This window comes from Cibotium barometz, chromosome 58 (assembly GCF_041138505.1).
Source record: "Cibotium barometz isolate CiBa-2024 chromosome 58, ASM4113850v1, whole genome shotgun sequence".
NCBI classification, from domain to species: domain Eukaryota; kingdom Viridiplantae; phylum Streptophyta; class Polypodiopsida; order Cyatheales; family Cibotiaceae; genus Cibotium; species Cibotium barometz.
The window spans coordinates 24321971-24348540 of NC_141103.1; the positions used below are offsets into that span (position 1 = coordinate 24321971).

A 26570-nucleotide genomic window follows, 5' to 3' on the forward strand; every position below is an offset into this window, starting at 1 on the left:
AGCATCACACAGCGTAGAAGCAGGCTCCTCCATAGAAGGCAAAGAGACCAGCAACACATCCTGGTCACTGGTTGTCGAAGAAAGAGTCGGAGGCAAAGCAATAGGAGACAAATCTCCCTCAGAAGCTAGTAAAGATAGCCCATTGTCTTCCTCAAAAACATTACCAGATATATCATCCTGGCAAGGAGTAGTATGCACAGAAACTGAAGGCAAGGCAACAGGAGAAACAAACTCCTCAGATGCACTGAGCAAAATTAGCCCCTTAACCTCTGCGTTTTTCTCAGATTTGCAGCTTTCTACTTGCTCTGATACCATGGAAGAGTGCACACAGCGGAAGCAAAAGAGCACTAGAGTGTGCTGAATAGAGTGCAAGAGAGAGAGATATGGAGCAACTATGATGAATATACTGAAGCAATACAGTCCCAAGCAAGAGACACAAGCAATCTCATAAGTGAGGGAGCAAAAGATAGACTAGGCAAGATACTAGACTCAGAGGCCAGCCCACCTATTTATAGGTGGGGAGTGCTGGCCAACTGGAGACACTAAAGCTGGCCGACTGGAGGACTGAACTGGCCGACTGGAGGATTGAACCATACAAGCTGGGAAAAATCCCAAAAAAATATATAAAATACGGGTGGAGAGCCCACAATCAAGGGCCATGCAAAGGGACCAAAAGGACACCAAAAATGGGCAGAAATTGGGGATGAATGTGCTAACAGGGATGGCCATGAGCAGAGTGGGTAAAGCATCAAAAGGGACACGTGGAAAGTACTTAGTGGATGTATTGTTTCGATGCATTGAGTGCTTTCTTATGCTCATGTTGTACCACCAGTCGTGACTCTTGCGGGATGTCCATGGGCGTAAGGCTTGCGAGCAGCCCTTAGACTATTACTTTAGAGTAGGTAGAGCATCTTGAGGAGCATCTTGTTTGCGAATGCATATGTGTGTCATATGTAGAATGATGCATGGTTTTGTTTTTGGCTAACACAAGTTATGTGTTTCCACTTGGTTTTAGACTTCTGCTGCAGGTTCTGAAGGAACATGCAAAGCTTGTTTGTCACTTTCACGTGACAGTGTGGCCATATTGTGCAAGATGATTGTTTCATCACCCCGATGCATTGGAGGGCCATTGCTTTTGTCATATGGACGTCTTTCCTCATAAGATGCCTTACTGTGCAATTGAGTGCAATCGAGGACGCTTGCTATTTTTCAAGAGGGGGGTATGTCACGACCCTGTGTTTTTCTCTGGACAGTATGCAAGTGTGCACGGGGACATGGTGGACAGTGTGAATGGCATCGGTTTGGAAATCAAAAGAACTCAAGGTTTTAAAAAGGTCTTTTTTTTCACAACCCCATGCGGGGGGGAGGGGACAAAATTTTAAAAACCTTTAAAAACATTATAATACCCTTTATGAAAGAAATTGTGACCCATATGCTATTATTGGGGGCCACGTGTGTGCTTTTTCTGAGGAGGGACTGACGGGCTGCTGTAGGCGCCTCTCTATTGGTGAAAAGGCGGAGAGTTGAACATCAGGAAGAGGCGGGCTGGAGCTGCGGCACATGCTCTCTCTCTCTCTCTCCCTAGTGAGAGTCGGCTGCATGCTGAGGGCTGACACAGGTTTTTGGAAGACTGGCGGACAGTTTTGCAGGGGCGCATAGGGGCTGAACAGCAGGTTCTTTACCTATTTGCAACAGGCCGGCTACAACTGCATGTGTGTGCTTTTTCTCAAGGGAAGGCTGGTGGGCTGAAGTGGCAGCATGCACTAACTCAATCTCTCTTGGAAGGAGGAGCACAGCCGGGACTGTTTTGAGACTGATTATGGGCTGTTTTGCTCGGCTGCAAATACAGTGTACATGGGTTATTGGCTGCAAGTACAAGGTCACCTGGTTATGTTTCTTGGCATGGGAGCGACGCAAGCTCTCATGGGTGCATACCCATGGAGCAGATTGCTTTCTTCCTGCTTGGAAGGAACAGAGGGACCTGCAGTTTTGGGCAAACCTATATAACATAGTTGTGCGGCAAAAATACAGCCAGACATATTCAGTAAGAGCTCTCTTTTGTTTGCGTGTTGTGTTGGCACTACATTTGAGTATGTACCGTGAATGTCTTCACGTGGAAACAGGACATGGGTTTCACGCTTGGCCAGACCAGATGTTTAATGGGAAAACAGGTCTTTGTTTCATGTGGAAACATGTTTATGGTTCTCCAGGAGATAGGTCACATGCAGGCAGAGGGTAGAGGAATGGACACATGTTTGGTACAGCCTTGCTGCTGATTGGACAGGGGTTCAAGAATCCATGACTGAGATGGATAGTACCCCCTTGGAAAGCAGAGAGGGTTGGTACAGGTGTGTCGACTGTATGGTATGCTCTGCTGTAGCCTATGACGCGAGTTCTCTTTTGGAAAATAGTTTGGAGTCTTTGTTGTGATGCAGGAGCACTTGATGTGTCAGGGTGTGATGTTGTTCATAGGGTGAGAGACTATGGTGGTTGTGGTAGCCCTGATCATGGGAGAAAGCTTCTGTATACAAGACTCATGTGAAAGAGTCTTTTGATGTAAACAATGGCTGGACTTGTTTGTGGATGCCGAGTGGACAAGAAGCCATGATGCAAGGTCTTTGCAGGCTTCAAGAGTTCTACTGTGACGGCTGAGTTTCCAGCCTTATAGTAATCAAAGCTCTCTTATAATCAATTAAAGAAATACCGCAAGGGCGCCACTACATTTTGGGGCCAATTGGTGTCCATGTACTGTTTGCAAGAGCACTCTAGCTCCCCCTGTTTGTTTTCCTTTTCTTGGTCCTCAAAGATGTTGAAGTGTTTTGTGTGCAAGTTTGTTTTTGCACCGCCCTTTGGTTTTGTCTGAAGACTGGAGGCCGATTTTGTCAGAATACGCAGCGGAGATGATGACCAGATCTGGGAACACGAGCAAAAACGCATGCAAAAAAAACAGCACAAGAGAGAGAGAGAAGTAGGCGTGTAACTCTACTCTGATATACACAAGAAAATCCCGGTATGATACAAATAGTGGTATGGGGATGGGGGCCTATTTATATGCCCCCACATGTGCAGTCGACTGCCTACAGCCATAGTTGCAAGCATTCTTTGCATTCGTGCATTCGCATTCGAGAATGCCGAGTTTGCAAAAGAATGCATCGAGGGTGGATGCATTCGCATTCGTGGCGGGAAAAAAAATTATTTTTTTGGGCATAAATAGAATGTTCAAAGTCAATGCTTGAAAACACAATGAAAAACTTGAAAGCTTGAAACTTAAAAGATGTTAGAATTTAGAACTTAAGACTCAAGACTCAAGAGTGCTGGAAATGTACTCAATACTCATATTATCGCATAAAGAGTGAAGTACATAAGTCAGAGTACTAGACTGTAGTCCCAAGGCAAAGAGCCCAACACACTAAAAGTGAAGTGTGCTCACACGGGAAAAAAACCCTTGTCCAGCCAAGGGAAAAAGTGCCCGTGTGTGAGAGGTCATTTACATGGTGAATCGTGATCATTCATCATCTTCCTCTTCAGAGGAAGAAGATGAAGTAGCATCCTCATCTGTCTCAACAATATCAGCTTCAGCTTGCTCAGTACCAACTGCATGCATGTCCTCTTCTTCCTCATCCTCCATAGACTCATGAGCCTCTTGTAGAGAAACAAGTCTCTCATCATCTTTCTCCTTGTTGATCTCGAAGGCTTGAAGGCAGGAAGTCCTTCACTCGGTAGTAGAGCTCGGGAGTCGGAAGCTCGCGGGTCGGAAGCCCCTTGGGCGGCTGGGCCTCGCCGTGGGTGAGTAGAGACGCGCAAGGGAGCCGAGGCCCGAGAGCGTAGGCGTGTAGTGCTGGTCGACAGCGCGTAGTGAGCAGAAGTGTACGCCAGAAGAGTCGTTATGTTAAAACTGCCCAAAATTGGCTGAATTTGTAAGTGTTAAAAAAACTGCAGGCAAAGTTTGCAAAGGGATGCAAACTGCAAACGTTTGCAAACGTTTGCAAAGCCTTGCATTCGAGAATGTTTGCAACTATGCCTACAGCAGGCCGACTGGCCCTGAGAACTCCACGACCAGACACATCTCCAGTCGGCCAGATCAACAGCAGTCGTCCACCTCCCAGATGCAGTCGTGGACCAGTTCAGCAGTCGGCCAGACATGAGCTGCCTCCCAAGCCACAGAAAAATGGAAAAAAATAGGGGAAAAATGCGGAGTGGGGAAAAATGATAAAACACCTCATAAGGGCGGGCACACCCACAACAAAGACCCTGGTGTATAAAACTGGACAGGAGATGACTTCTAACACCCCCTCTCAGCTCCTGGCTGTGAAACCAACCACAGGGAGCTGGGTGCCGCCCAAGCAAGTCCTGAGAGAGCGACTTCGTGAAGAGGTCCACCGTACTGTCCTCCGTCGAACAGAACTCTAGCAAGATGTCATCAGCAACGATCTGTTCACGAACAAAGTGCCTCTCAATGACCATGGGTTCCTCCAGTGGAAGCCCAAACCTGCAATGTAACCTCCTGCTACTCCGTAAAACTGCTCCTGGGCCATAAGTAGATCTCCTCGTGTCCAGATCTCCTCCCCAAACTGAGTCACTCCAGCCATGGAGTCGGACTCCATCCAACAATCCCCCTCCTGTGTACAAGAGTCCATGATCCTTCGCATGCCGCAGAAACCACAAGAAACGCAATCCTGCCTCCCAAAGAGTCATCTGCAACCATGAGCTCAACTGCATCATCAGGAAGCTCAGTCCAATCTCGTGTCCATCAACCAGATCAATGAACCATACAGATTCTGAGTCAAAAAGGCATCACACTGCTCACAAGGATCAACACCTATTACGGTGCACAAACAAGTCCTGGAAACCTGATGAAACCTGTCAACCACCCCCTCTGAATCCGGAACCGCAAAGCCTGGAGAAACCACCTCCTTCTGCAAGTAAGCACCTGTCACCTGCTTGGCTTTCCGAAAGGTCCCCGTGGAAAGAACATCCTCATCTACTGGAGGTTCTATGTCCCGAACACTACGAGACATCAGAGCAGAAGTGACCTGTTCAGCTTCCTCTGACTGACGAACACAAGAACTACCAACATCAATACTGGAAAGTTCCTGCCAACTGCTGCCATCTACTGGCAAGCTATCCACCACCTGGTCTCGGAAAGCTCGCACTTGCAGCGTATCCACAGTTAAGTGGCTATTACCAGACTGCCACTCATCACAAACCTGAGGACCTGGGAGAGAGAGTGCTGAAAGCCTGTAAACTCCATTCTCCACTCCACCTTCCCAAACCACTTGGCCTGTTGCTTTGTCCCGGAGAGCAACAAAATGCTCATCAAACTCCACCCGTACGCCAGTCTTGCAAACCTGATGCACTGACAACAGATGAAAACCAAGTGCCGGAACATACAACACCTGGGAGGAATGCTTCCCCCCTCTGCCATCGGGAACTATCTCCATCCTGCCCTCACTGTGAACTAGGATAGTGGACGTATCCCCAGTAAGAATATGACCAGAAAGCCTGCAGAGATCCTGTAAACCGGAACGGGAAGGAGTGGTGTCTGGAAGCACCACTCTCGAGAATCCACTCCGAGTATCCGCTGCGGAGAGTCCTCCAATCTCCTCCCTGCTTGAAGAAAATGAAACATCGGTATCCATCACCTCCAGGTGCGCAAAAGCCGGAGTCTGCATGATTGCTGCTGCTGAGAAATCTTCACCCTTCTCAGTCTTCCGCTTGGGACACTGCCTCCAATAGTGGCCTTTCTCGCCACAATCATTACAGGTCCTCTCTGCCTTCAGTTTCTCGTGGTCAGCGTCGGACTTCGTCTCAGAAGACTTCTCCGATAAAGCCTTCCCTTTGCCCGAGTTACGGCCTTTCGACTGTTGGCTAGTAAAGGCCTCCGAACCTCCACCCTGAGGAGGGTTCGTGAATCATTCCTCCTGGTCCAGGACCATGGGCACAAGCTCCTCCCACGTGATGGTGCTGAGCCTGCCACTGGTAATCAAAGACGAGTAAAATGCTAAGTACGAAGAGGACAAGTGTGACAGCAACATTATGGCCATGTCCTCTGAAAAAATATCTCCTTCCCAGCCTGAAGAACTTCCTACTAAAGAGCCTGCAGCTTGTTAATATGCTCCCGCATCGTCGACGACTTTGCAGGGTTCATAACCCGCATCTGCACTTCCAAGGAGATCCTCTTCATGGGCGATACCCTGTTGTAAAGAGAGGCCAAATGCTGCCATATATCTCTGGCCAGCGTCATATCCTTTACATGATTGATTACCTGCGGTGTGCAGTTGAGGAAAATAAACGAACGGACCCTGGCGTTGACACGATCCCACATCTGTGTCTGGGTCTCCCGGTCCTTTCGGGTTGACGGTAACTCCCCTTCCTCTACTTCCAGCCGTGGAACACCAACAACGACGAAATCAGCGAGGTCGTAAGACTCCAGAACAGATTCCATCATAACCTTCCATATGCCGTAGTTGCTCCCGTCCAACTGACGGTCCACCGGGAACGCGGGGAGTGTCGGGATCTTCACATGTCTCTCGGCCATCTCAAACAGATCTGCCATAGCGGGGATGTACTCTGAAAAGGGTGGGTGGGTGGGTGGGAACAAAGAAGAACTAAAACCTGCAAGTGGCTGTCCAGCAAATCAGCCCGCCTTCCTCTTGCTTCTCCTCTTCCCGAACAGTCCAAAACAGTCCACCAATCAGCCACAAAACAGTCCCCCTCTTGCTCATTTATATGCCCCCACATGTGCAGTTGGCTGCCTACAGCAGGCCGACTGACCCTGAGAACTCCACGACCAGACACATCTCCAGTCCGCCAGATCAACAGCAATCGGCCACCTCCCAGATGCAGTCATGGACCAGTTCAGCAGTCGGCCAGCACATGGGCTGCCTCCCAAACCACAGAAAAATGAAAAAAAATAGGGAAAAAATGTGGAGAGTGGGGAAAAATGATAAAACACCTCATAAGGGCGGGCACACCCACAACAAAGGCCCTGGTGTATAAAACTGGACAGGAGATGACTTCTAACAGGTTTAACACAGATGCTAGTAGGCGTAGTCCTCATGCAAAATGACCATTCCATAGCTTATGAGCCACAAGCTCAAACCCAATGAGGCCAAGTATAGTACCTATGACAAGGAACTTTTGGCTATTGACCATGCCCTCAACATACAAAAGCATGTCACATGTACACAAGATGGCTCATCATCATCAGTGCAACATTGTACAATACTCTGCACTATAGTACACAAGGTCGCTCATCATCATCAGTGCAACATTGTACAATATTAGCACCCTTTAGGATGATAATTATCGTATGCCATAACCCTATTGTAATCATAAGTCCAGGATAAGTCAGGCACGAGCTACGTAGGCCATTCCTCAGCCATAGTGGGTCAGTCAGTCAGTCAAGTCCCTTAACCCACTTGAAGAGATTCATTCATGCATATAGAGTCAGTAGAAGCCTTAAGGTTTGCATCAGCTCATGGTTGCATTTTGCATATCATCCATCCCATAGACACATAAGACGACATAGACCATGGCAAAAGCATCAGAATATTATTCCAGTATTTTTTCTATATTTTATAGCATTCCATAGTTATCCATTTATACAAGACATGATGCAGTCGGCCAGCTCTCTAGCCAACCGACTAGCATCAAAAGTGCATATAAATAGTTCAGCATTACACCATTCATTCATTCATATCATAATTCAACAATCAAGCCTTCAATGATTGGAGCCTTCAGCACAACGAGCATAAGCGATTGAAGCATTCATCACCTCAGCCCTCAGCGTTTCATCCTTCAGCATCTACCAGCATCCACGCATGAGCATTCGACCTTCATCAACCTAAACGCATCAACATACAACATTCAGCCATAGAATTCCTTGCGTTTTCTGCATAGGAGCAGTTTTCTGCATACTTATCTTCATCGTTTTGCTACAACACTTTGGTGAAGGTAAAACTCAGCATTCATACATAGCCTAGAAAAAGTCTCAAACATCACATACCTCAGTCTCAGATTTGCAACCTTCCCTCATTCCATTGGGAAGAGTGCATAGGCTCGAGATTGGTCATCATTGGTGCTTCTACAGCCGTGTACAGTTTAGCCCGACTCTTGGTCCTCCGAGATCTTGCGTTTGGCTTATCATTAATCCAAAGTCAGTCTCTTCAAAGTAATAAAGCAAATTCTATTCCGATAACGGGTTAGGGGACCCTTCAATGGGTAATTCAGGACCCCATACAGTGTACAGTTTCTCTCTCTCTCTCTCTCTCTCTCTCTCTCTCTCTCATAGGGCTATAGAGCTGGGGCGGTCAAGGCGTCCCAAGATGAGAGGCCCATCTCGACATCGGCAGAGACTACAACAAAGGATCAGGACCATAGCACGGCATGGGAGACGTCCAGTCAGAGTACTCACCATGGAGGACATTGAGGATATCCGCCATCGACCGATGAGAGACATCTTTGGATAGTGATGTGTATGATGCTTACCTTTGTTGCTGGAGTTTTCCTCCCAGATGTTATCCATTAGGAGCTCCTAGTACCGTACTTTTCCTCATAGTTGTTTCAGTTTCAGTTAGTTGTTTAGTTGTTTTTAGCTTTTCTTACATAGACATTGTATCAGATCCACCAATTGTTGTAGGTCTCATAGGTCATTTTGGCCTTCTGAAGACGTTAATATATCATTTCATTTCATTTCATTTCTCTCTCTCTCTCTCTCTCTCTCTCTCTCTCTCTCTCTCTCTCTCTCTCTCTCTCTCTCTTAAAGTTTGAAGTCATAAAAGTGGATTGCCAAACTCGCAAAACTCAGGATACAGAAGGCGATGTGAGACTTGTGTGACAGGATCCTTAATTACGAATACTTCTGCTGCACGTTACAAAGCATCATCTCATGGGATCTAAGGTACTAATAAAGACAGATCAACAGACTATCAAGCACTTGTTCACTCAATATTTAATATCGGATCGCCACATCAAATGGGCTTCTTTTATCCAAAATTTTCACCATATGATCCAATATCAACTAGGCCGCATTAATGTAGTTGCAGATGCTCTAAGTCACAGAGCTCTTGATGATAATCAAAGTTCTGTTTGCAATTCTAATTCATTTGATGAGCTTAAACATGCTTATTTGAATAATGTGTCTGCTATTCAAGTGCAATCTTTCAATGCCATGATTAACTCATATGCTGATGATCCTGATTTTTCACCGGCATGAAATGCCATACACGCTAGCAATTCTTTGCAACTAAATGATTACTCTTATGCAAATGGATTTTTGTTCTTTCAAAAAAAACTTTGCATCACGGCATCATTTAGAGAACTAGCCATAACTAAGATGCATGCTCCTACATATATGGGACATAGAGAAATTCAATCCACATTAGCTGCATGTAAAGAATATTTCTTTTGGCCTGACATGAAACATGACATTACAAAATTTGTGTATGAATGTATTGTTTGTCAAAGAATTAAACGCCACCATGGTAAATATTTTGGTCTTTTAATGCCCCTACCTATTCCCAAAGGTCCATGGAAAGAGATTTCAATGGACTTTATTACTGGTTTGCCGACTACCTCCTCTCATAATGACATGATATGAACCATAGTTGATAGATTTAGTATGCAAGCATACTTTGTACCTTGCAAGAAGACCATGTCTACCCCTCAAGCTACTAACTATTCATTAAGACTATCTTTCCTCATGGACTTTATTACTGGTTTGCCGACTACCTTCTCTCATAATTGAAAGAGTGCACAGAGCGGAAGCAGAGTGGCACTAGAATGTGCTAAACAGAGAGTGCAAGAGAGAGAGAGAGATATGGAGCAAACTATGCTGAATATACTGAACCAAAACAGTCCCAAGCAAGAGACAGTGTTAGTCTCATAAGTGAGGGAGCAAATATGTACAAGATTGAATGAGAAATGAGAGGCCAGCACCCACTATTTATAGTGGAGAAGTGTTGGCTGACTAGAGCTCATAAACAGGCCGACTGGAGCTGTTGGACATGGCCGACTGAAAAAATGCCAAAATGGCTAGGAAAAGTCCCAAAAAAATAGTAAAAAAGGTGTGGCCAGCCCACAAGCAAGGGCCATACAAAAGGGGACCAAATGGGCACCATAAAAGAGCAAAAACTGGGAATGAAAGTGCTAACACCCCCTCTCAGCACCAGATGCTGGACAAACTCCAAGAATCCGAAGATGAGGAGCCAAGGAAGCCTGAGAAACCAGCTTGGTGAACAAATATGCAGCATTCTCCGCAGAAGGACAATACTCCAAACGCAAATCTCCAACAAGAACCTGTTCACGAACATAGTGATACTGAATCTCCAGCAAGAAAGCTTCTCACCAATATCCATAGGAGAAGATACTAGTTTGCACCCAGTCATCTGAAATCTGTCGAGAATCTCCCGAGTGTACTTCTGCTGAGAGAAGAAAATGCCCTTCAAGGTCTGCCAAATCTCAAAGCCAAGAAAATAATGCAAGAGGCCCAGATCCGTCATCTCAAACTCTTTCTCCAAAGCATCCATAACAGAACGGATCCGCACAGAATAAGAACCTGTAAAGATGAGGTCATCAACATAGACCACAATGATAACAATCAACCCCCTCTCAAGGAGGATATAAAGGTTCGAATCTGCATGAGAACGGCACAAGCCGAGCTTCTGAAAGAACTCATCAATCTGCTGATACCAAGTCTGCGGAGCCTACTTTAGACCATATAAAGCCTTCTTCAGCCAGTACACATGATCCTGTTTACCTGGAACAACAAATCCTGGCGGCTGATCAATATAAACCTCCTATGTAAGCTCTCCATTCAAGAAAGCCGACTTGACGTCCATCTGGAAAACGGGCCATCTATGATGTCCTGCAAGTGCAAGAACGGTGCGAATGGTAGTCATCCGGGCCGTCAGAGCGAAGGTCTCATCGAAGTCGACACCAGGGCGCCGAGCATAACCCTTGGCAACCAACCTCGCCTTGTGCTTGTCCAAGCTACCATCAGCTCGGAACTTTGATTTGAAAATCCAACGCACACCAATCACCTTACGTTGCAGAGGCCGAGGCACCAAAATCCAAGTGCCATTTCATTCGATAGCATCTAGCTCTGTCTGCATAGCATGACGCCAAGACTCATGTGAGCGAGCCTCGTCTACAAAAATGGGATCAGAAGGACCATTAATGATTGTAGACATAAGAGCATAATTAACAAACATGTTGCCCTCATCAATTTGTTTCCCTGTAACTCTGGAAGAACGCCGAAGAGAACCAAGTGGAGGAGCAGAAGGAAGCTCACGCAACCTAGAGTCACGAACTATCTGATAATACCAACCAGGTACAGATCTACTCGAACTCGCCAGAGGAGGAGCAGGGTCATCGTCATCTAACTCAGAATCCTCAGCTGGAGGTGTAACAGTAATAGCGGAAGGAGGAGGAGGAGGAGGAGGAGGAGGAGGAGGAGGAGGAGGTGCAGGAAGAAGAAGCTCACCACCCCCCTCTGAAGATGTAGGAGTCTCGTCGAACACCACATCACGGCTCACAACTTTACCGGCTTGAGGATCATAAAGACGATATGCCTTGGACACAGTGCTGTATCCGAGAAAAGTCATGCGCTCAGACTTCGAGTCCAACTTGGAACGGTGCTCCTTAGGCACATGAACATACGCCGTACATCCAAATATCCGGAAATGAACAACGGAGGGCTTCTCACCATGGAAAGCCTCATATGGAGTTTTATCGGGAAGAGCAGCAGTAGGAGACCTATTCTGAATGTAGACAGCAGTGGAAGCCGCCTCAGCTTAGAAACGTCGAGATAATGAAGATTGTTCAAGCATAGCACGGGCCATCTCCAGAATGGTCCTGTTCTTTCTCTCGGCAACTCCATTCTGTGATGGAGTATATGCTGTAGTAAGCTGTCTCCGAATGCCATGTGTCTTGCAATATTGCTGAAACTCCTCAGATGTGAACTCACCCCCTCCATCGGTCCTGAGAGCCTTGACCGATGACCGGTCTCTTTTTCCACCTCGGCTTTCCAATCACAGAAGTGATGAAAAGTCTCATCCTTGGTCTTCAGAAAGAAAACCCAAGTATATCTGGTAAAATCATCCACCATCACGAGCATGTACAACGCCTTAGAGAGAGCTGTATTTTCAGTATATTCATATAGTACAAAAAGGTACATATCTTGGGCAGCCATAGGCAGGCCCCAAAAAGGTTATCTTGACTATGAAAAGTCATACATCTGTCCTATTCTATGATCTATCCCAAAAGGGGAACTAGATACCTACACTATAACATGCACAAGCCTTATATAGGCCCCATAAGAATCCCCAAACTGGCCGACCTGCTGTCGGCCACCAGAAAAGACATACCCATATTCTCTTATCAGATTTGGGCCACAGGACTAGATAAAGAAACTCCATCGCATGGCTTCGCGATGGAAAACTCTTACTTGGTCAGCAGTTCTACGGTATGGAATATCTGGTATGCTATGTCGCGTGTGCATCAAGACCTCATTGGCAAAGTTGGGGAGCACGATTATGGATTGATCTCATCCACTAACCAAATGATTTCATCACTCTTTTGAAAGAAATTATGCAGACACAAGATGTGCTTGAGAATACCTAGAAACAACTTGAATGCATTAGGTACCGCCCGCCGCTGGGTGGCCCAAAAAATGTCCGTCTTCTTTGACAGGTACAAGCCAGGGTCTATAATAATAGGCTTGGCCCTCTGAAACCTGTGTAAATATGCCCAGACCTCAAGTAAGTAGCCAATTCATCAAATATAGAGCAAGCAATACCCAGCTGCGTTTGATTAGAATAAAAAGCCACAAGTCGATGTTCACGTACTCCTTCCAGCCAAGGTCACTGGTGTGCTCAATAAAGTTGATGTCTCTTGGCATGTATGAGAGAACATGGAGCAAATCTGCATTCCATTAAAGAACCAGGTTGTAAGGCATACTTAAGGAGACAGATCAAGACAATCACCCATATTTTACCTCACATGCACTGAACTGTCTGAACATCAACTTAAGCTTTTAGAGATATCCCTGATGCTTTCAGATGGACCCGTACATACATCCAAGGATATAAAACATCGCCAATGCTTTTGGATGGACTTCCACATCACCATATAATGCATGCTATGATCACCCATACATGTATTGAACATCCAAGGGTATCAAACATCCCATATAGACTTGACCATCACCATACATACTTGCTGTAATTACCCATACATACATTGAACCAACTCAACAAAAATGAGATAAAGAACAAAACAGATGGATGGGCCATCCAGCATACCATCTTGGGTCACCAAAGGATAATCAGATGCACTGAGGTTGATAAACCAGTCCCACTCGCGGCCCTTCTTCAGCAGGATTGCAGCTGCATGGAGGGTACATGCGGTCATGGTAGGCCCTCTGTAGGTGACAAGGTTGGCCTTGCCAATGACATCAACATTTCCGTTGTCAACGAATGTAGGGTGCAGTTTAACATATCTGGCCAGATCAATCCTTTCCTTTGGGGGGGACTCAAGGTCTAGGTGCAAAATGTACTGGTTGTTGGGATGATACAGAGCTTGCAAAACCCTCTTCATTCTATGGCCATCACTTTTTGTCCCAGATATCAAATAAGCTAATCTTGGTAATGCAGGCATAGATGCAGTAGGTATTGGCCCTAACTCTGCCTCTATGATAGAATCTGGTTTTTCATCAGCACTGCTGCTTCGTAGGCCCATTAAATGATTAAACAGAGATGATTTAGCCGTCGGAGATGCCCCAAAGCTCACTATTGCTGCCAAGATAAGGATTAGCGACACCAGAGAGCTTGCCAAAAAGGGCAAAAGCCATTTCTTCTCTGTCACCGAGATGAGGGGTCTGGTCTTCATACCAGGGAAAATGTCTGCAGATTTCTGTTTGGATGATTAGCAAGCCCTTCTTCTGAGAGCTCCTCCCGAGCAGCGGCGAAAAGTAAAGTGCAAAGGTCTCTGTAAATGGCGGAACAGCGTAACGCAAGCTCTGGCTATGGCGGATGGTAAATTCCTCAGTGCTTTATTTTTCCCGTGGCCACGTCGCTATTGGTACAGGGTTAATTACATTACTCGTTTCAACTACCCTGTACCTTTATTTCTAGTTATTATTTTTGTCGGTCAAACGTTTAATTTTATTTTTTGTTGGTTCTATTTGTATCCCATTGATAAAATATTATTTGATGACACTGATTTTTATTTATTTTTTTTAACCTTACGTGTTCTTCAAGGTAAGCAAAATTTTCAACCATGGAAGGCTTTCCATTGACCAAATCTAAATTTTTGCTTTAATTGAAAAGCTTCCTTAGTTGAAATTTTCGCTTGCCTTGAAAATACCGATTAAGATTTTATTTTACTTTATTATTCTTTTGAAATTAGAATACTTGATTGAAATTTTTGCTTGCCTTGAAAATACCGATTAAGATTTTTTATTTTTTATTTTTTGAAATTAGAATATTCCATTGAAATTTTTGTTTGCCTTCAAAGTACCAATTAAGAGGTTAAAAACTTGACAAGATAAAGATCTCCCCTTATTTTAGCTAGTAGGACAATGTTTTTTTTTAAGGTAATAGCATCCACAAAAAGTTAACATGTGAGGCTCTTAATTACTTAAATCAATTCAATGTTGAAAGGTTTGCCCTAACTTATTCTCTCAAAGGTTCAAATTAACTCAAAAATTTTACATTTGTGTTTCATGTTCAAGAAAGGTGTGCCTCATTGATCCTCAAAGTTGTTAATTAGTCTCGAGAAGGATTATACTTAACATAAACATAAAATTTGAGGTGACGTGAGTATTTTATAAGAAACATCCAAGATAAAAATAATAATGAGGAAAGTGCATCTGGTTCATGTTGGGATCTCTCAAAATATTCCTTGTGTTAGTGGAGGTAGGCTTGCTTTTTTCATGGCCATCATGCCTATTTTTAAGCATTTTGGCCATCAAATACTTTGAAATATATTAGAGCTTCATCAAAAAGACATGCAAATCCTCAAATATGCCTTATATTTACCCCTTCTAGTGATTTTTTAAGGTCAAGGGTACTCATCAATCATTAGTGTACCTTGTTGGAATTAGGGTTGCAGGAATGCACACACAACTTCAAGAAGATGAGGAAGCTTGAGCACAACACAGTAGTGTATTATGAGTGCCAAAAATGAAAGATAACAAGCCCTAGAAGATAATGGGCGTATATACAATGCACGGGGGAAAAAACCTCCTAGTGAGGGAAAAAGTGCCCCGGCGGTCCTAAGTGTGTTCACACACATCACTACTATAATATGGTAACAAATCCCCCCTGGAGTGATGCGGTGAACAAGAGCTAGCACTCATGTATAGGGAAGTGTCTAGCTATGTGGACGAATCCACAAAAGGGAGTAAGCCCAAAGCTTTGCGAAAAGCTTCGAACTTCTCACGAGGCAGAGCCTTTGTGAAAAGGTCTGCAAGGTTATCCTGTGTTGGCACATAAGCCAAACTGATCTCTCCTGCAGAGAGTCTCTCCCTGACATAATGGTAGTGCACCTCAATGTGCTTCGTACGAGCATGGAACACTGGGTTCCGCGCAACTGCCAATGCGCTCTGACTGTCAGTGAAGATGGTGGTGGCAGATGGCTGCCCAACACCCAAATCAGCCATAAGGCGTCTGAGCCACACACACTCAACCGTAGCTGTGAAAGCTGCCCTGTACTCAGCTTCACAACTAGAAGTGGCCACAGTAGGCTGCTTCTTGCTCAACCATGATATGCATGAGCTTCCAAGCATGAAGCAAAAACCACTCGTGGACACGCGTGTGTCATAACAACCAGCCCAGTCAGAATCTGAAAAAGCATGTAAATCTGGCGGCAATGATCCCCCCTTGGGATAAAACAACCCAAGATGCCGAGTACCACTCAAATAGCGAAAGATACGCTTCACTGCCTGCCAATGCTTAATGCCTGGGCTATGCATAAATCTGCTCACCTGTGAGACTGCAAACTGAATGTCTGGCCTCGTAATGCATACATAAATGAGGCAACCAACAGCTGTCTGATAGAGTGTGACATCAAAGTGATCTCCAGCATCATGAAGACTCAACTTCAAACCTGTCTCCATTGGAGTAGCAATAGGCTTGCAGTCTTCAAGGCCAAATCTCCGCAACAATGTTTCAATATACTTTGTCTGACACAAAGCAATACCTCCATCACACTGCTTAAATTGTATCCCCAAATAATGATGCAAATGCCCCAAATCTGACATCTCAAAAGAGGCATTCAAATCAGCCTTAAAATCAGCAATATGACTCTCATTTGGTCCTGTGAGCAGCATGTCATCGACATAGAGAGCAATGATTAGATGTACACCATCCACACGTTTAACATACAAAGTGCTTTCTGTTGGACTATTCTGAAACCCATGTGCAGTCAAATATGCATGTATTTTTTCATACCAAGCTCGTGGAGCTTGCTTTAAACCATATAAAGCCTTTTTTAACCTGCACATTTTGTTTTCCTGCCCTCTTTGAACAAAACCACGAGGCTGCGATACATACACCTCCTCATGCAAATCTCCATTTAAGAACGCAGTCTTTATGTCCAGCTGATGTACATTCCAACCATTATGAGCTGCTAATGCACAGATGCTACGAACAGTGGTCATACGACATGTGGGAGCAAAAGTCTCATCAAAATCAATGCCCTTCTCTTGAGCATAACCTTTTGCAACAAGCCTAGCCTTATGGCGATCCACTGTGCCATCAGGCTTACGCTTCAATTTGTATACCCACTTAGTGCCAATGGCCTTCTTGCCAGGAGGCAAGTCACATAAAGACCATGTACCATTCTTCATAATAGCATCGTATTCTGCTTGCATAGCAGCCATCCAATTTTCTGAACTTTGTGCCTCATCAAATGAAACAGGCTCACTTTCATCGCACATACTAGAAACAGCCAATGCATAACAATCTGACGCATAAGAGGCACCATGAGAGCCAGAACGAGTGCGACTAGACAAAGGGGCATCCAACTTGCTGTCACGCAAAGTCTGCACCAGCCATCTAGGCATATTCCTAGAGCCCTCAATCTCTTGTCTCTCATCCTCAAGTGCATCATGCACATCTGCATCAGATATAGGCTGATCTGTGCCATCATTTAAAACCTGCATAGGCTGAAAAACTGCCTCATGAGGTATTGCACTTGACTGTGCACCACTGAAAAGAGGCAACAATGTATCATAGACATCACGTGAGCTGATATCTGTCTCCTTAGTACATGAAACCAAGGGCTGAACTGCATCTTCCACAAATACAACATCACGGCTAACCAAAATGCGCTTTGTCTGTGGATGATACAAACGATAGCCTTTGCTCTCAGCACTATATCCAACAAAAATACATTTGACAGCTTTGTCATCCAATTTTCTGCGATGTTGCACAGGCACTAATGCATATGCCAGGCAACCAAAAACACGTAAATGGCCAACAGATGGCTTGCGGCCATGCCAAGCTTCATATGGAGTGATAACCTGTAATGCTTTGGTGGGACACCTGTTTAGTACATAAGTGGCACACATGACAGCCTCAAGCCAAAAACCATGTGGTAGACTTTGACTCTTAACCATACATCTTGCCATTTCCATGAGAGACCTGTTTTTTCTCTCAGCCACACCATTTTGCTGTGGTGTATACGGCACTGTACATTGGTGTTTTATCCCACGCTCAGCCAGAAATGCATTAAATTCTGAAGACATATACTCCCCCCCTCGATCTGAACGGAGGGTGCCCATCTTACTTTCTGACACATTTTCAGCCATAACCAAAAACTGTTTGAAGCACAAAAACACTTCGGACTTTGCCTTCAAAGGATATACCCATGCATGCCTAGTAAAATCATCAATGAAAGTCACGAAGTAAAGGTAGTTTCCAAATGATGGAGTTTGCATGGGACCACAAACATCACTGTGAACAAGCTGCAATCTGCGTTCAGCTCTCACTGATCCATCTTTGGGAAAGGAAGTACGCTGCATTTTACCCAATATGCAGCCCTCACAAACATGCTTGACAGGTGCCTCAAGCTTAGGCAAAGAAGACACCATTTCAGATTTCTGCAGGCGCAGCAAACTTGCAAAATTCAGATGACCAAAACGTGCATGCCACAGTTTTGCATTTGAAATAGCCTGCGTATCCATAATAGCACATGCTGAATCCTCTACACATTTGCCATCCATATTGAGCTTATACAGCCCTCGACATAGTGAACCAGATGCTACAATGATGTCACCACAAGAGAGATCATGAACAGTACATCTGTCATCCACAAATTTTACAACCAAACCTGTTTTGGCAAATGCGGAGACTGACAGCAGATTCTTTTTGATCCCTGGCACATACAATGCATCAAAAAGTGTAAAGGTGTTGCCATTTGCAACATTCAGCACAATCTGTCCAACTCCTTTAACGGGATAAGAGGAGTTATTGGCACAAGTGACAGTATTCCCTGTGGGAGCAGACTCAAGGAAAGTGAATAAACTGCGCTGCGAGGTGATATGCTTAGTGGCACCACTGTCAAAGTACCATACATCTGAATCTACTGCAGACATACATGTGTCATGCAAAGATGGGTCATAACTGCACTGCGCATTGAATGCCCATTCTGTATCTAGCACAACATTAGCAGATTCATTGTTAGAAGGAGAGGCATCTGCAACAGCCATACCAGCCTCTTTCTTCTTAGCCTCTTTCGCAGCCAGCTTAGGACACGCTTTGATGACATGATCATTTCCCTTACAGTACTTGCAAAATGTCTTCTGTTTGTCACCCTTCTTCTCATCTTTGTCTTCCTTCTTTGGTTGCGCAGCATTTGCAGATTTCTGCTTACTAGAAGAAAAGCCAGCTTTACCTTTCCCGCTTCTCTGACTAGCACCGAAAGCTTGATCTGCGACACGCATACTATTCCTGTTTTGCCTTGACTGGTCTTCTTGCAGCAAAACAGAAACTAACTCCTCAAATGATAAGGCATTGGGATTGCCTTTCATCATCAAGCGAAGAGTGGAAGCAAAACCCTGATAAGAATCTGGTAGACCATTCAAAACAGTCTGCACAAGTGAACTGTCTGACAGGATTTCATCTGCAGAAATGAGCTGCTCTTTGAAATCCTTGATCTTTGTCAAAAAGCTATCCATAGAATCACCTTCGTTCATATGCTCATTCTCCAACTGTTTTCGGAGATAAGCAACACGAGCCTCATTTCTTGCCTGATACAATGTGGCAAGTACATCCCAAGCATCCTTAGAAGTCCTGCAGGAGCGAATATGTGGGATAATGGTACGTTTGACAGACAGCGCAATCAAGGCATGAGCCTGCGCATCTCTACCATCCCAACGAATCTGCTCTGCTGAAAGTGGTGGTTCTCGAACAGCTGCTACAGCACTTGTGCCTGCACCATCATCAACAGTACCTGTTTCTGATGTGTTTGCAGCATTCCCAGCCACAATAGGACGTGCATCAATACCCTGCACAATATTCCATAACCCCTTTGCTACCAATACATGTCGCATCATATATGCCCATAATGGATAGTTGGTGCCATCCAACTTATCCTCAGCAGCCAACATGCGGAATACATCATTGTTGTCAGCCATGGCCAATGACTGTACTACTAGATGTAAATGCTGTCTGCAAGAGGTAAACCTGTATAAAATCGACCTGTGCTATGTAGCACAGCCCAAAACAGACGAATGGGCACCTGTCCTGCAGATTTTAATCTTGACAGAAAATCTGCACAGTAGGACGATTTTGCCTGCGCAGTACTTGGAATGCAAAAACGGAGGGCGAAATGACTTCAGATCAAAATTCTGAAACGACCGAGCCCTTCGGGCTCGCCCACGGCATATACTAACCTGCAGACGCTCGTGAAACCTCGTCGCAATCGGAGGAGATGAAGCGGCAGGTGCCGGTGATGCTGCCCGGGAGGAGGAAGCCTGCTCTGATACCAATTGTTGGAATTAGGGTTGCAGGAATGCACACACAACTTCAAGAAGATGAGGAAGCTTGAGCACAACACAGTAGTGTATTATGAGTGCCAAAAATGAAAGATAACAAGCCCTAGAAGATAATGGGCGTATATACAATGCACGGGGGAAAAAACCTCCTAGTGAGGGAAAAAGTGCCCCGGCGGTCCTAAGTGTGTTCACACACATCACTACTATAATATGGTAACATACCTGAGGTAGTTAACATGAAAAATCATTCTATAGTTCTTCTCTCCATATGGGATTTTCCCATTGTGTTACTGAAATAAATGTATTTGATAAGAAAAGATTGTTAATTTCAATATCTCCTAGTGAGTTGTAGATACTATCATTAACAAGGTGAAGTCATTAATCTCTCTCTCTCTCTCTCTCTCTCTCTCTCTCTCTCTCTCTCTCTCTCTCTCTCTCTCTCTCTCTCTTACACACACACACACGTGTATAAATGAATATATTTCTCTCTCTCTCTCTCTCTCTCTCTCTTACACACACACACACGTGTATAAATGAATATATTTCTTGTCCTAAAGCAAACCCACATATTCTGACCATTCCAAAACCCTATAACATACACCTTTGCAAATATTCATTTGCATGAAGATGTACTAGTTGGCATGTAGAAATTGTGTGTACGTGCTTGAAAGGCAAGGGCAAGAGAATAGTGTGACCTTTTTACCTTGGCAAATATAAAAGACTTATCTCATGAAGCAAACCTCGTGAGGACTCAAAGCAAATTAGACAAAGCCATGGGAATTTAAAAATGCTTCAAAGACAATAAATTATCAAACATAAGGAATACAAAATGCAAAAATTTCCTATCAAAATTATGAAGGCAAGCAAAATTTAAAATTTTGCCTTGAAAATACTTGTTATTTTTTTGCATGCCTTGAATTCCTATCAAAATTATCCTCTATTTTTACTAAGAATGTCTTTATCGACAAACAAAATGTTGTTGATATGTAATTATCAACAATAGGACGTAGTTTAGTTAACATTCACTCCATAATCAAATGTTATGATTGATGAATGAATCTATAGAGTGAGGGAAGAATATTAATTAAAATTCCCTCCATGATAAATGAATATATATGAGTGAGGGAATAATATTAATTAACATTCACTCCATGATTAATGAATATATATGAGTGAGGGAAGCATATTAATTAGCATATCTATACAGGAAGAACACTAATACTATTATGTTATCAAATCACACACATGTGCAAAATATATACATAAATTAAATAAATTCAATGGTTCATCAATTCATGGCTTCCATTGAGTTGTCTTCGTATGTTGTTTCATAACAAATGCATGTGCAAAATATATACGTAGATGTAAATAAAATCAATGCAAATGTAAATAAATTCAGTGGTTCATCAATTCATGGCTTCCATTGAGTTGTCTTCATATGTAGTTTCATAACAAATGCAAAGTGTCTCCTTACTTAATATTCAAAGAGGGAGCAATCTTGCTTTGTCTCACTTCTTACTTTCCCATGCATTAGTGGAATTTACAACAGCAAACACCTTCTTGGCATCAATGGTAGGACTTTTTAACACCACATGATTCTTATTCAAGTTAGATGCCAATAAATTCCAAAATAAAATCTTTGTAATTTAAACTAAAAGGTATATATAAACAACTTAAATTGTTGTAAAAATGTAATCATGAATTAACAAGCCACGACCCATGCTAATTACCTGAACTTGCTACTTATTGTGTTTTGTGTGGGAAAAATGCTTCTTTGAAAAATTAAGGAACTTTATTTAGTTTTAAAAATGTATATCACATAAATTCTTGAACTTTCCTTCCAACAAAGTGTGTGCATGTGTCTATATTTTAATTCCTACATTTTATAAAGTCAAGAGGGATGATGGCTATATAAAATAGTCATTGAGTGATGATACCTAAAAAAAGTAAAAGTTGAATGAAAACTCAAGTTAGCAGTGAAAGATAGGCAACTTTAAAGAAGTGAGGTATATAAGTGTTGCAAATTCTAAATGAAAACTCAAGTTAGCAGTGAGATATACATGCAACTTTAAAGAAGTGAGGTATATATGTGTTGCAAATTCTGCAAGCAAATTGCCAATATAACCTCTAATTTTCTTTCACCTCATTTACATAGCTTTATTAAGCATCACAATTTATATTGCTTATTTAATATATCTTACCTATTAAAGGAAGAGAGCGACAAAATGCCCTCTTCCCTTGAAGTTGCATGCCTTATTACTCTTGTCTTCCCACCTAGACAATGGGCTTTGTCCCCTATTGGTCTCCACATATTTGTTTGCTCTTCCTCTCTATACGTTGAGAATGCCCTTCTCTCTCTCTCTCTCTCTCTCTCTCTCTCTCTCTCTCTCTCTCTCTCTCTCTCTCTCTCTCTCTCTCTCTCTCTCTCTCTACCTTTGCATAATTTGAATTTAATAGGAGGGTAGTTGAGGGTTAAAGACATTACTTAAAATTCACGAGGATGAAGACGTACTAGCTAGCACTTAGAAAATGGTGTGGAAATGCTTGAAAGCAGAGGGCAAGAGATCAATGCAATCTTATTACCATATTAAATATAGAATACTATCTCATGAAACAAACCTTTTGAGGTAGAAGGTTTGCTTAAAGCAATTGGGAAAGCACTAGGATTTACATTATACTCCAACGATAATCAATTGTCAAATGCAAGGAATTACTATTAAAATTATCATCTATTGTTGTCTTTATTGACAAAAAGAATGGTGTTATTGATTTGATAAGTGATTAACAACAATAAGACATGTATAAAGTAATCTTTACTATACAAGTATGAGTGAGGGGGAGATATTGGTAGGTTACTAACGCACATACATGTATGAAAAATATAAACATAAATGTAAATATAGTAGCATTTCATGGCTTCCATTGAGTTGTCCATTTAGTTTTAAAAGTAACAAATCCAAAGTTTCTCCTTACTAAATATTCAAAGAGATAGCAATATTGCTTTGTCACTTCTCACTTTCCCATGCATTCTTAGAACTAAATAAGTTATTTAGAAGAGCAAACACCTTTCCAACTTTAATGGTAGGACTTTTCAACTTCACATGGCCAGATACGATGAAATTTCAATTAAAACTTGTGTTATTTATACTTAAGGGCAAACCTAAACAACTTAAAGGTAAACTTGTGTTATCTATACTTAAAGCTAAACCTAAACAACTTTTTAAAGGTAAACATGTGTTATTTATACCTAAAGGTAAACCTAAACAACTTAAAACTATTGAAAAATGTAATAATAATTGACAATCCAAGACCCATGCTAGCTACACCTAACAACTTAATAAAGGTAAACTTGCATTATTTATGCTTAAAGGTAAACTGAAATAACTTAAAACTATTGAAAATGTAATCATAAAGGTAAACTTGCATTATTTATGCTTAAAGGTAAACTGAAATAACTTAAAACTATTGAAAATGTAATCATAAATAATTACTCAAGACCCATTCTAATTACTCAAACTTGCTATTTATTCATCATTTTGGGGTTTTGGGTGGGAAAAATGCTTGTTTGAACTTTCCTTCTAACAAAACTTCATAATGCGTGCATGTGTCTGTTTTAAATTCTTGCATTTATAAAGTCAATGTTGAAGTTTTCAACAAGCAATTATGACTCAATAAAGTAGATGTTGGAATAAAACTTAAGCGAACCTTGAATTGTATGCAACTTTAAAGATGTGAGGTGTGTATCTATTGCAAATTTTGCAACCAAATTGTCAATACACCCTTCAATTTTCTTTCATTTCATTTGCACATGACTTTATTAAACATCACAACTCATTCGACCTCCTTTAATAACCTACTCATTCGACCTCCTTTAATAACCAAATTGTGAGGTGTGTATCTATTAAATTTTATGCAACTTTAGAGATGTGAGGTGTGTATCTATCGCAAATTCTGCAACCAAATTGTCAATACACCCTTCAATTTTCTTTCATTTCATTTGCACATGACTTTATTAAACATCACAACTCATTCGACCTCCTTTAATAACCTACTCATTCGACCTCCTTTAATAACCTACTCAAGTAATGGTCACTCGCAACAATAACTACTACATCTTGCTAACTCATTTAACCTACTTTAACTATCTTACCTACTCAAGTAATGGTGATGGTGGCAAAATGCCCTCCTCCCTCAAAGTTGCATGCCTTATTATTCGTTCCTCTTCCATTTGGATAATGATGCTCTTGATGTGTTGATAATAATATCTCTCTCTCTCTCTCTCTCTCTCTCTCTCTCTCTCTCTCTCTCTCTCTCTCTCTCTCTCTCTCTCTCTCTCTCTCTCTCTAACATATGCAACTCTAGCAAATGATTAGTAAAATTTTATTTCTTTTGCTTGACCATGGTATGGTGTTTATAGGTCATTTTGGCATTTTGTAAATGTTAATATGATTTTTTAATTACTTTCTTTATTTCTCTTTCTCATCATTGTCAGTGGAGTAACAAAGACAAAGGGAGTGAGTGGCCCTTCAAATATGAGTGGGTGCATTCCCGAGGAGTAGCACAAGGATGATTAGCACAAATCATGAGAGCAAATAACTAATATCTAGATGCAATCAAAAGCCTTAAAGGCCAAAGCATAATGAATAGTTGCTGAAGAGTTAACTCTACTTCAAGTAAAACTGAAAATTATCGAATTAGCCAAAGTCCTCACTAGAGAGTAAAAGGGAAATTTTTGTGGTAAAAGCCTAAAAGGGTTACTTTAGATATATGTAACATGTTAGTTTTGAATAAAAACTACATGAGAGAGAGACTCCAGATCAATCTGATCTATTGTAGTACATAATGTGGTAAATCTTTTCACATGAAAAGTTTGAGGGTTTTCGCAAAGCTTTGGGCTTCTTCCCTTTCTGAGACTAATCTGCAATCTCTATAAACCTCACAATTTTACTACAAGGGGGTTTGTTAAATATTTGGTAATACTACCTACTATGAGAACATGCACTTATGCCATGGGACTTTTGTACCACTCGGCTTTTTCCCATGGCCATCTAGGTGTGAACGGGCACCTTAGGGTTAGGTAAGCAACCTCATCCAGGTTTAGGGTTGCTGTTTGTACTTCATTGTACTTGAGCTCTTGCTCCTAGTGAACTAGCCTTCTATACTATCTCCCTCCCCCTTATGTTCTCTTTGATGTGGACATTGAGTGAGTGAGCTTTTGTAGCTTTGTGATAATGCACACTTCAATGTGTTTAGTCTAGGCATGAAAGACAAGATTTATTGCAATTACCATTGTGCTCTAACTATTATTAAGAATAGGAGTAGGGGTGTTTGAAGGGACACAAAGATCCTCCCCATCAATCTTCTCAAACACGTTCAATTGTCACGACGGTGAATGTTACTTTGTATTCAACTTCTCATACGATGACATTGCAATAGTCGGGGTTGTTTCTTGCTTAGCCAAGGTATGCACAAATTGCCATGAAAGAAACAATTTATAGATGTGGATTGTTGTGTATCATAATGCCTTCCTGATTGAAATCATTGAAGCCCTATAGTTCTAAATCACCCCCCTTGGCATAGAACAATCCAAGATCTTGAGTGCTTGTAAGTAACTGAAGATATGTTTAACTACTTATTGCCAATGCTTAGTGCCTAGGCAATTTTCACAGTGAATGTTGCTCTGTATTCAACTTCATACGATGACATTGCAATAGTTGGGGTTGTTTCTTGCTTAGCCAAGGCAATTTTCACAGTGAATGTTGCTCTGTATTCAACTTCATACGATGACATTGCAATAGTTGGGGTTGTTTCTTGCTTAGCCAAGGTATGCACAAATTGCCATGAAAGAAACAATTTCTAGATGTGGATTTTCGTGTATTATAATGCCTTCCTGATTGGAATCACTGAAGCCCTATAGTTCTAAATCACCCCCCTTGGCATAGAACAATCCAAGGTCTTTAGTGCTTGCAAGTAACTAAAGATATGTTTAACTACTTATTGCCAATGCTTGGTGCCTGGGCAATGCATGAACTTTGAAAGTTGTGACACACTTTTGTTCTTGACCAAGTTGTAAATCCAGCTGGTTGACTCACATAAGCTTTTCCTACAAGTCACCATTCAAGAACGGTATTTTAATGTCCAATTAGTGCACTTTCCATCCATGATGAGCTACCAAAGCAATAACAAGTTGAATAGTAGTCATACATAAGTGGAAGCAAAAGTTTCATTCATAATAAATCCCTTTGTGCTAGGCATAACCTTTTGCAACAAGTCTACCTAAGTGATTCGTATGCCTTTCTCTTGACTTTGAAAACCCACTTAGTACTAATAGCTTTCTTGCCAAGTGGTAAGTGTGGTAGATCCACTAAATCCCAATTACTAATTTTCTAAATGAAATAAATTTCATCCTGCATAACTTTCACCCAATTTGGATATTCTTGAGCCTCTTCAAAAGACTCGGGTCCACCTACATCATGTAGAGACCTAAGAAATGCAAACTCAACACAATCTATTGAAGAAGTGGTCTCAGCACCGGATTTGGTTTAACTCTGCAAAGGAGAAAACAAAT

At 42.4% G+C, this 26570-nt stretch overlaps 1 protein-coding gene across 1 annotated transcript in view; it reads right to left on the reverse strand.

The window, feature by feature from the left end:
• The window catches only part of LOC147606055 (beta-glucuronosyltransferase GlcAT14B-like), a 53456-nt gene extending 39355 nt beyond the window's left edge, over window positions 1-14101 (reverse strand). The window contains exons 1-3 of the mRNA XM_086792434.1: window positions 13305-14101; window positions 12849-12924; window positions 12621-12736 (exon numbers count right to left, since the gene is read on the reverse strand). Of these exons, the coding sequence (XP_086648560.1) occupies window positions 12621-12736; window positions 12849-12924; window positions 13305-13890 (778 nt within the window). The 5' untranslated portion in view covers window positions 13891-14101. The remainder of the gene's footprint in view (window positions 1-12620; window positions 12737-12848; window positions 12925-13304) is intronic.
• Between the last annotated feature and the right edge of the window lie 12469 nt (window positions 14102-26570).